The sequence below is a fragment of the Paramormyrops kingsleyae genome, chromosome 12 (genome assembly GCF_048594095.1).
Source record: "Paramormyrops kingsleyae isolate MSU_618 chromosome 12, PKINGS_0.4, whole genome shotgun sequence".
Classification (NCBI taxonomy): Eukaryota; Metazoa; Chordata; class Actinopteri; order Osteoglossiformes; family Mormyridae; genus Paramormyrops; species Paramormyrops kingsleyae.
In genome coordinates this window covers 13703772-13715619 of record NC_132808.1, presented here as the reverse complement: position 1 = coordinate 13715619, position 11848 = coordinate 13703772, and the positions used below count along the sequence as shown (strand labels likewise).

At 39.0% G+C, this 11848-nt stretch overlaps 1 protein-coding gene across 5 annotated transcripts; it reads left to right on the top strand.

The window, feature by feature from the left end:
* Positions 1-11: 11 nt before the first annotated feature.
* LOC111856441 (uncharacterized) lies at positions 12-11120 on the top strand. 5 transcript variants are annotated; one of them, XM_023836396.2, is made up of 5 exons: positions 12-1578; positions 3663-4040; positions 4609-4716; positions 7530-7645; positions 8366-11120. In XM_023836396.2, exons 1-5 carry the CDS (start codon positions 1521-1523, stop codon positions 8426-8428), a joined length of 723 nt encoding a protein of 240 aa, XP_023692164.1. In that variant the 5' UTR covers positions 12-1520; the 3' UTR covers positions 8429-11120. The 5 variants fall into 5 exon arrangements, with proteins under 5 accessions (XP_023692164.1, XP_023692163.1, XP_023692166.1 ...); XM_023836395.2 differs by having other exon boundaries at positions 4609-4722; XM_023836398.2 differs by lacking the exon at positions 3663-4040.
* The last annotated feature ends 728 nt before the right edge of the window (positions 11121-11848 follow it).

Here is an 11848-nt window from a genome sequence, read left to right as displayed (position 1 = left end):
CCCTGTCTGCATGGTTTTTCAAGAATCAGCGGTTTGTTTGTTGAGCGCTGCAACCCGCATGACCCACTGCAATTTACAGTGAAGAACCAAGAGAGGGAAAAGGCACCAATTTTCAATATATGGCAGCAACTCAGTATCAGTATCTCACTGTTTGCAAGGCTCATGCACACTGAACACTCATGCAAATTAAACGATATGCACATCACTACGTGTCGTGCTGCATGAAAAAGACTCGTATACACCAATATTGTGTTAATTTTGTATGTAGATTGTAAAATTGGAGTTAACCGTCAAACAGCGGAAATGCCAAAGCATTGTTCATTTACGTATATGGCTTTTCAGCCAAGGTTGTCATGCCTAAATATTTCTTGATACACTGCCCGTCCAAAAAAAAAGTCGCCATTTGAATTTTTCGTTGGACCGCCTTTAGCTGTGATTCTGGTGCACATTTATCATGGCATTGTTTCCACAGGCTTATGCAACATCTCACCCTTTTTTTTCATCCAGATTTGCATTAATTTCTCACCAATCCTGTATTGACAAGTGAGTTTATCCACTCCGTAAAGCCTCCTTCAGCACATCCCAAAGACCTTCAATGAGGTTAAGGTCATAACTCTGAGGTGACCAAGTCATGCTTGAAAATGATTCCTCATGCTCCCTGAACCACTCTTTGACAATTCGAACCCAATGAATCTTGGCATTCTTGTCCTGGAATATGCCCATGCCAACAGGGAAGAAAAAAATCCATTTATGATGGATGGAGGTGTAACCTGGCCATTCAGTAGATTCAGGTACTCAGCTGACTTTACTTTATTGCTGCATAATGTTGCTGAGCTGTAATAATGATCCAGTCATTGGCTCTTAAGTATTTGCTGATATAAATTCAAATGGCGACTTTTTTTTTTGGATGGGCAATGTATATAGGAAGTGACATGCCAAATCAGTGTATGGTGTGGTCTGATTCTCACAGTCACATCCTGTAAACAGCATGACTTTCAAGTGCATGCTGGAGATAGCAGAACACCTTATATGTTACTGCAATCGGTACTTTTCCTGTAATTCTTTCTCATGTGTATTGCCGCTTTTATATATCACTACATCATTCTGCATGTCTGCAGTGGCTCAAGAAATATTAGAAAGTTATATATAACGGTTATAGAAGTGCTATAGGAAAAAAAGGTTTGAGCTTTGAAAGGAGCTGATTATGCAATAATGTATGTGGCAAAGGACCTTGTGTCTGAAACTTCCGGCACAGGCCCCTGAGCCCTCATCAGATTAGTGGGTATGGAAAATGGATGGGTGGGTGGTGTATGGTAAAGGGGGCAACCTATGATGTCAGTTTGGGGGAACAAATAACCAATATAGGGGAGCAGAGTTTAACATCTAAGGGCGTGTGGTATCAGAACAAAAAAAACTGGAAGGGGAAACTCATGGGTGGTTTAGTGGGGGTGAGATCATCACTTCCTAGCAGAAGAGCTCGGTGAGACTCAATCAGCAGAGCACAGTGATCAAGGAGAGACATGGACCGATCTACTGTCCTGATGGGCCGCCTGATTCTGTTTCTGATATGGAGAGTGGGTGAGTTTTTGTTCAAGTAACTATAGCTGTTTTCCAGTTTTGTCGTTTGTTTCATACAATCTTGTTTAGGAGAAAATGTTGCCGCAGTTCTCAGTAAGGTAGGAGATAAGTGACCCAAATACTGTGCATTGCGATCTGAGAAGGGGATTTTTAACACACAAAAAAGATCTGCATGAGCATGTGTCAAAAATACTAAGGATGCCTGTGTCTTCATTGGCGGTTGTTTAGTTTTCCTTTTGGGATATAACCAAAAATGGTACTGTGTTAAATTCACCATGACTATTTAACCAAGTGATGTTCAAGGCCAGTTATTTCGGGTATTATTGAGGAATGGCACCAAAATGTGATTTTCTTCTTAAGTAAGGTATGTATTAACAGATACTTTATTGATCCCCATGGGGAAATTCTCTTTACACCTTCCCCAACTTGCTCTCTGTAGTTGAGAGCAAGTAGGCCATGAAGGGCAGCCACCCATAGCAGCACCCAGGGAGCTGGGGGTTAAGGGGCTTGCTCGAGGACCTGTAGATGTGCCGAGGCTGGGCTTGAACCAGCAACCATCTTATCACAACCACAGAGGCTTAGCCCCGAAATTGTGCATGGCAAAGATCTTTTAAATGGAGCCAAAAAAAAATATATATATATATATATACATACACACACATACATAAATTAGGGATGTGACAATACGATTCACGATTCTGAGTTTATGATACGATTTTCTCGCGATTTTTTTGCAGAATGACCTGCAGACAAATTTATTCAAAAGTATTTGTTTATCTTTGTAACTTGAGCAAAATGTGCCCTCTTCTTAACAGTGCAACCGAAATACAAAAAAATACTGTTTTTAAAAAAATCCTTAATCAAAATAAGTAAATTAAAAAAAATCTTCAAATAAACGGTAACGCTTCACATTAACTGCACCTTCATAATGTATTCATTAAGCATTCAAAAATCATTCATAAACATCATGCCTGTATACCTTTACATCCTAACATCCCTTAACAGCTTTAATATCAGTCTTTTACAATGTTTGCACAGTTTTTATCTTGTCTGTGCTTTTCTCCCTGTTTTCGTTTGTGATTACCGGAAAGCTAAAATGCTGCCACATCGACGATATAAGATCGGGTGGTGTGTGCATCTATCCATTTTCTGAAACTGCTTAATCCCAATTGGGGTCGCGGGGGGGGGACCGGAGACTATCACGGGAACAACGGGCGCAGACGGGAACCAACCCCGGGCAGCCGCCTACAACACCACAGGACGCACACACTCACACAGCCATACACACACTCACACAACTACAGGGCCAATTTAGACTCACCAATCAACCTATCCTGCACGTTTTTGGAACGTGGGAGGAAACCGGAGCCCCCGGCGAGAACCGGGAGAGCGTGCAAACTCCACATAGAAAGGACCTACTGTAGGACCGAAAACAGCACCTTCTTGCCCCCGAAATTGTTTTTCTTTATTTTTTGTAAGTACTTTTGTTTTTGTGTTAAATGCATATATACACATATCGCATTAAAATCATATCTCAAACCCTCTCCTCTATTAATTGGGGCTCTTTGTAAATCTTGGGTCAGACATTTAGGATAAAATGGCTTTTTGCTTTAAAACGGTTGCTGACCTCTGATCTATACTTAGTTATATGACTAAGTAATATGTAATTTAGCAGGTCAACGTGCCAATCTGTTGTTGGGCTTGAGTTTTGAAGGGTTTTTGATGACCTTTGGACAATCTTTGTTGATGTTTATTTTTGGTAATTGATTTCCAATAATAAATGCATGCATTTGCATAAAGCAATCATGCCTTGCCAACTCTAATATTGATAAGAAAAATTTGATCTATTGACAGCCCTAATATATATATACACACACGCACACACACACAAAGCAATTTTGGTTTCATTTGGGCGTTAAGCATTTTATGTAGTCTTATTGTTTTATTCATTTTCCAAATCTACCATTGGTTTTTCGTTTATTTTAAAATCCATTTATAATAGTAGCAAGTAAGGTAGGGGATGTTACTCAAGTGCTCGCTGCAAAGGTTGTCATGTCCTCTTTGTCGTCTGGTTTCCCATGCAGGTTATATTGAAGTTCTGAAAGTGATACAGAGTCCTTCCCAGTTGGCAGTACCAATGGGACACGCAGCTTTCATGTCCTGCTGCTGGGAGGAAAATTCATCTTTTACACGGCTACGACTTACATGGATTAAAAACTCTAACAAAACTAAAATTGACAGTCGTCTTGTATCGAACAACCAGACTGAAACAAATTATTTTAATGATTCAGTTGGTTATAAATTCGAAATTTCTAGTAATTGCTATAATATGACCATTTTAAGGGTCACTTCGAAAGATGTAGCTTTATACACCTGTGAAATAAAGGGTGAGATACCCATATTACAAAACTTCACTGGACCAGGGACACGTTTAAGCATTCAAGCTGATGATCAAATAAAAGGTGTGTACAGAAATATCTCTTTAAAATTGTATGATTTACAGAGATTTATTTTTCATAAACAACTTCATGATCATATTGTATTCTTTTAGTTAGAGTTCTGTATTATAATTAATACAGTCGTTAAATCATCAGTCATTTCCACATCCGCATCTGCATGTTTATTTTGCGAAAACAAGATCATGTTTTTTTTTTTTTGGTCTGTTAGTCCATTTGCGATTGTTAAATGCAACTGAAAAATGTCCACCTCCTTTGCATGTGGATTTTTTTCTCCTTTGATATGGTACTTATTGTTTATTATTTTCTTGTTTTATTGGGTTAACTGGGACCGTGTGTACGCATCGTTCCACCTCATGCAAATGGGATGCGAATGACAATAAACTTCCTTGACCTTGACCAACTTGTTTTGTTTTTTGGCTGAAGTCATGTAACTTAGCTACTTTAGCGTTATAGCATGCATGTGGGATGAACCTCAAAGTGACATGTTAATAAAAATTTTAGGGTAGTCTAATGGAAGCCGAGTACATACTAATAGTATATATGACTAAAACGTGTATGATCTGTCACACAGCGTCGTCATCAGGCATCGGTGTTGCCGTCCCACTTGCTGCAGCTGTCATGGTGCTGTGTTTTACCGTGGTCTTCTGCCTGTGGAGGAGATGGACACTGCTAACATCAGGTTTTGGTGAAATATTTATGAAATAAGTATAAGTCACCCTTCTTGAAAAAATGTTTTAAGGGACAAGGCACATGGCACTATTAACTAATCCCCAGTGCTGCTTCACATCTCTGCAATGAGGGATCAGTTCAACATCAATCCCAATGTTATGTTTCTGAGAAACAACCTATTAATCGTAAACAGAGGTGGAAATTTCGGGTCCAGAAAGTACAAATCCAGACCAAGATTTCGTTTCAACCAACCAATTGAGTGCTCTGTGACTGTGACTCTGTATGCTCAACTGGTTGGTTGAAAGTAAATTATGGTCTGGATTTTAATTTTCTGGACCTGAAATTGCCACCTCTGATCGTAAACAATATTTACACCAGTTAGGAATATTCAAAGATTTATATTTTTGCTTCAGAAATCAGGATTGCAGTTCACATTTGGACAATTGCATTTAAACAAAAAAGCAATCCTGAAGGAGGGATTATGTACTGTAAGCATTTCAAATTTTACTAGTATTCTGTTACTTTGAGACAGTCTATACTTTGCAGTTTGCACTGTTACAAATGAATTGGCATAAGTGTAATCTAATTTGAGTCTATCAGTGCTTGTGTGTACGCTTTTTATGTTCATGCACACACACACACACACACGGACAAATTTGTTGGTACCCTTCCACAAAAAACAAAAACTTGAACAACTCTTTCTGAAATATCTTGAACCTGACAAAAGTTTGATTCCATCCCTTATAGTTTATTCCATATTTAACACAAATCAGACTTTGCTTTTGATTATTGATTCAGCTGAATGTTTTATATAATTAAACAAATGAAAATGGCACAGACAAAAAAGATGGTACCCTTAATATAACATTTTGTGGCACCACCTTTTGCATCAATCACCTGCCAACAAGTGATCTCTGTACTTCACAATGAGGTGTCTGTATTTTCCAGCAGGTAGTTTGGCCCACTCTTCCTGAGCAAACTCCTCAAGCTGTCTCAGGTTTGAAGGGTGACGTCTCCACACTACAATATATCAGATCTTTCCAAAGACGTACAATAGCATTAAGACCCAAGCTCATGGAGGGCCATTTAGGAATAGTCCAATATTTTTTTATTTTTGGCTTTTAGCTGTGCGTTACGGGTCATTATCCTGTTGGAGGACCCATGACCTGCGACTGAGGCTGAGCTTTCAGACACTGGGCAGTATGTTTCACATCCAGGATGCCTTGGTAGTCTTGAGACTTCATTGTGTCCTGCACAGATTCAAGGTTCCCCGTGTCAGATGCAGCAAAGCAGCCCCAAAACAAAATCGAGCCCCCTCCATGTTTCACAGTAGGTATGGTGATCTTTTCTTTTAAAGCTTCATTTTTCCTTGAATGGAGCTGATGTGACTGGTTAAAAAGCTCCAGTTTTGTCTCATCAGTCCAAAGGACATTCTCCCAGAAACTTTTTGGCAAATTCCACTCTGGCTTTTTTATGTTTTTCTGTCCATAGTTGAGCCCTCCTGGGTCTGCTTCCATGGAGCCCATTATTGTTCAAAATGCGACAGATGGTGAGATCAGAAAGTGACGTATCTTGACCCTGGAGCTCAGCTAGAATGGTTTTGGATGGTTTCCTTGAGTCTTTTTCTACCATCAGCACTATCCTTCTGATCAACCTGGGGTTGCATTCCTTCTTGCGTCCACGTGGCTACAGTCCCATGAACCTTATACCTTATATATTCCTTATACTTTTTAATAATATTGACCCTGTGGTCCCAGGACCATGAAGCTGCTTGGAGTTGGTCTTATAGCCGTTACCTTTAACATGTTTATCTATTATCTTCTTTCTGAGCTCCTCAGACAGCTCTCTCCCCTGCTTTTTCTGGTCCATGTTCAGTGTGGTGCACACAATGATACTAAACACAGTAGCCTGTTCTTTCCCTTTAAATGGCCAATGAAAAGCTTGAAGGCACCTGTGATACAAATTAAGGTGAAACACTTAGTTTGTAACATGACTATAATGCAAGGATAAAATCTCTTTAGGGGTACCAACAAATCTGTCCATAATAGTTTAGCATATCTTTGTAAAATAAACAACAAATCATTTCTTTCACAACTTTATTGTTTTCTGTATCACATGCTAAATGCATGCAGGTATACTTTAGACAATTGTTTTTAATTTAATCACTTTTCAGGAGAAATGAAGCATTGTTTCAATGAGCTGTAAGGGGTACAACAAATTTGTCCATGTCTATGTGTGTGTGTGTGTGTGTGTGGTCGGTCCAGGTATACCTTACCTTGTGGGGGCCAAATGTCCCCATAACGTGATGAATTTTTTTTTTTTTTTACCTATGGGAAAACTCTATTTTATAAAAATCCATGACCGCAATGAAAAAACTAAAAATGCAAAAACTCTTATATTTTGTTTGGTTACTCATGGTTATGGTTAGTACTGGGTAGGGGTTAGGTTTATCATTCATTTGCTAAGACTGTTTTCGTTGTGGGCAGTGGTGGCTTCATGGTTAGGGAAGTGCACTTGTAATTGAGAGAGTGCAGGTTTGAATCCCTGACCAGCAAGGCATCACTGAGGTACCCTGAGCAAGGTACCGCCCCCAAGCACTGCTCCCCGGGCGCTGAATTAGCTGCCCCCTGCTATGTCACAACGTCACATATGAGTTAAATGCAGAGGACGCACTTCAGTGTTGTGTGCTGTGGTGTGTTCACACTGATGTCTAGTTCTAATAGGCTATATATATATATATGAATGACTCTGTCCAAGAAAAGTGGTTAGTAGATGGAGGGATATGTGCATTGGAGACTATAACAGGGTGTATGTTTGTCATAGGTCATCGTGGTGGCATGGTTGTACGAGAGGCACTCCAGCGGTCAATGGAGGAGATGAATGAGATGGACGAGGCAGTAGAACATCACTCTAACTCTTCCCGAGGGTCGGAACAGTGGGTGAGTCCATCTTGGTGAAGCAAATGGAACTTTTAGGTTTGTGGTAAGCACTGTACCCCCCCCCCAGGGGAAAAGTCTAGGGCTGCTTCTTAATCCCAGTCCCACCCTGGTGACAGTTATGGTCCCAGGAAGCATGGAGTAAATCTCCAGTCAAATTTTAAAGCGGCTTTCATTTTTAACCTTAAAGTTAGATCACATTTTCATATTTTATTGCTCCCCCCTCATTTTTTATATCTTGATATAATAAGTATACACATATTTAATTATGATTATAATAAGTGCAAACGTATTTCATTACGATTCAGATGCACTTTATTGATCCCAGTGGGATATTCTGGTGCATACGACAGCAAGAACATACATATAGTGCTAAACGTACAAGCCACAAAGACAGTGCAAATAAGTAAATGCAGTGCAAATGAATTTAAAGAGCACACAGTACATAAATTAAATATCTTGGGGGGGAAAAAAAAACAGAAAATTGCGATACTACAGAAATAAATATTTAGAGATAAGTATAATAAATAAATCTCACTGCTATTTTTCTATTTCAACATACTGGACAGAAGCAGGTCATCAACTTGTTTTCAACTGACACTGTACATATGTAGCAGAAGTGTGGTTTTCTGGGCAGGCTGACTGCATTGGTGGTTACGGACCTGGGAGGTAGTGAGTGCTCGGTTGTTGACTAACAACTCTTTACCTTTCCCTCCTCTGCAGTGTCCGGTTCAGCTATACGAGTCCATAGATTACTTCATTGTGCAGAACAACGTTGACACGTAACAGAGGGAGCTTCCTCCTGAAGGACCTGAACAACCTGGTAGAAGCTCTGCAGTTTGCTTGGGGTTATCTGTGATTGTTAGACAGTGGTCGGTCTGTCTACACCTGGGTAAAAAGGCTCAGGGTAAAGCTAGCTAAGGCAAAAGGTGGCTGGTTTACACCACAGTCTCATCAGAATACTAATTTGACCTTCACAAATAATCTGACTTTAGAAGTTTGAAAGTTGCGATGTATTATTTCCAATGCAACAGTCAGGACAGATACAAGTTGAACATTTGAAGGTTTTATGGGGTTTCTTCTGCCTCTGAATGCCTCAGTATTTAAACATGGGCATAAAACAATACAATTAGCTGCTATATGATTGTAATGGTCATACACAAAATTTGGACAACATTTCAAAGTATTTAGGTGAGGATCCACAGGTCTTTATTCTTAATTAGCTCAAACAGAGTAATGGCTGAAGCCAATGTGGGGAAAAGTGCCACGTATAGCGACTAATTATAAATCCTCATCCATTCTTGGGGATGATCTCATGCTGTTTGCACCGTCTAGCTCTGTTGAGTGACGTGGGGTGTGTTGAGAAGAAACCAGCAAATACCTGTTAAAGATTCACGCATGATAATGCAAATGCACTTTAACCTACTGCCATCAATAGCACTAAATAGCCCGACACCCTTAAGTTCAATTTAAGTAAATAAATTCAGTAAATATTTCCACATCACCCCCCCCCCCCACCCTCACCAACACAGCAGCCCCAAGCATGTAGTCTTATTGCTCCTTGGGACATGTGGAAACAGCTAAACTGCAATGTGGAAAATGCAAACTACAGAACCAATGAATCCTATGACCATGCCGGAGATGGAGGTAGTAGAGAAGAAACTCAAAGGGGATGCGTGCAAAGCACAGGTGGGGTCATAACCACAGCTTTACCGGATCTTTGTGGGTTTAGCCGTGATACTTTATGCAAAAATATTCTCTTTGCAGAAGCTGCCCTGTAGCTATAAAGCTTGTACAGCCAGTTCCAGAGTTATTGGCAACCCCCTGAAGACAAGTTAAACATTAATATACTGTATGAGATGAACCACAAATGCAATAAGTAATATTTTGTGCTTCAACGATGGTGCAAGCCCTGTTTTATCTTAACACAATTTAGTTTTTTTCAAACAGATTATTATTTAGTAATGCAGTTTTTATGGAGGGATCTTGGACCATTGCTTCATACAGTATTACTCCAGTTCCTTTGATATTTTTGGGTTTATGCTGGTGGATGCTACTCTTCAACTCAAACTACAGGATCTCATTTGGGAAATTCAAATCTGGAGCGTGAGTTGCCCATTGCAAATCCATGAATTTGTGTTCTTGCAACCATCTCTGTGTTGATTTTCATTTGCTAAAATGTCCATGCACAGCCTAGTTTCCACCTTCTGCTAGAGGCAGATAGGTTTTTGCCTAAAATGATCTTCACTAGAGCCCCTGGGCTGCTTGTAGCAAAGCAGTCCCATAGTATCTGCCATAGTATGTGACAGTGGGAACCAGCTGCTATTGTTTGCATGCAGCGCCTTCATTTGTCAAGCATGTTGGTGGTGTGCATGACCAAGTAGTTCAGTCTAATTTCATGTGACAACTCCACAATGCAAATTGTAAATACAATGATATCTGGCAAACTTCAGGAGCTGCATTTAATGGTTTCAGTGTTAGGAATGTCTTCTTTTGGGAAACTCTTCCAAGAAGCTTTTAATGATGCAGGCAATGTCTGACAGTAAATTCTGAAATATCACAGCCCCAAGATTCCAGCAAACTGTGCTGTCCAAAAGCTGTGATTTTAGGTTCTTTTAACCTCTCTCACAAAAATCTCACTGTGTGTGGGGGCAGTATGGTGATGCATCCTTTTCCAGGCAAATTTTCAGCTGTTCCATGCTTATAAATTTTGTGGTTAACAATATATTTTTTAACAATTCCTCAAACTTTCCACAGTTGTTACCTAATTTGTAAAAGTTAACAACCTTTGATCTCTGCTGGTGAATGATGAAGGGACTTTGCATATGTGTGATGTCATATACACACCCCAGGGAAACAGGAAATGGTCATAGACAACAAATGATATCTTGTGCAACAGGAGCAATATAAATAAATTTTTTCACCTTCGATGCAAATTTAAATTTAATTGGTGAATCCTCTCCTGCCCCTTCCCCACCTTAGCTACTGTGTGATGAGCGTACTGGTGCAGAATGGCTGCTGTCACATCACCCAGGTGGGGGCTACACAGTAGTTGTGGGTAAAGTGGCTTCCCATTGCTTCCGTAAAGCACTTTAGGTGTTTGAGAAGTGTGATATATATATATATATATATATGTAACTTTCATTAATTTATTCATTCATTCATTCAAATTTCCTTGGAGTTACTTGGGATATTTTATTTGGTGCCAATAATTTTGCACCAAAAATAATTGAAAGATTAAATGACAAGCAATTTCTAATTTTTTTTTTTTACATGTTTTGAGTCTTCTATGGTTATATGCATAAATTTTTATATGCATTGTTCATTTTATTGTTTTAATCCCCGCTCCCTTTTTTTTGAGGGTTGCCAATAATTCTGCAGGTGACTGTATTAATTGACATGGTTGATCTGTGATTCTCACTGTATAAAAATCATGTGTCATACCTTCATATGAATAAAGGCTCTTTTTCCAGCAGTCTGTTCGGGTTGTTTCACTCTCAAAGGACTGTTTCCGATGCACACACCAGCATCCCAAAATCTCAGTGTCTTTGCTTTTTTCATGAATGGTTATCACAAAGGTAAATATTTACATAATTTAATGTAATAGTATGATAAAGCAAATAAATTCCACAAAACTTATTAAACAAAGCATCTAATATTATTATTATTATTGTTGCATTATGTTAGTACATCATTAATAGTATCCGTTCTAGTACAACTTAAATAGCACGGGGTTACAGAGATATTCCTATATAAAACATCTTGACTGTCATTCCCCTCAAAAACAGATGCTGGATGAATACTGGCCTTTCATATTTAAATACTAAAATACTATTTCAGTTACCCGTGGAACTTTAAAATGCCATGTAAATGGTCCTCTCTCTTTCAAACTTGTCCAATTTTTCAGGCATGAAAAATGAAAAGGGCTTTAGGTGAAACATGAAGCCACTAAAGCCTTTTTTCTTCTTTATTTATAGTGAAGCACAATATAGAGCATGTCATACAAACTGCTAAATTATTTCTTCTGATATTTTTTTCTCTTTACTACTTCATGTGATTACTGATACCCATTTAGTGTTGTGTTTTTTTTTTTTTAACTCACTTGGGATTTTCTTTAAAAACAATTGCTTCACACTGATGAAAAATTTGGGTGCATACTGCAGAATCTCACCGCTCATTTTTTAGAAATATATAAAATAAAAAATG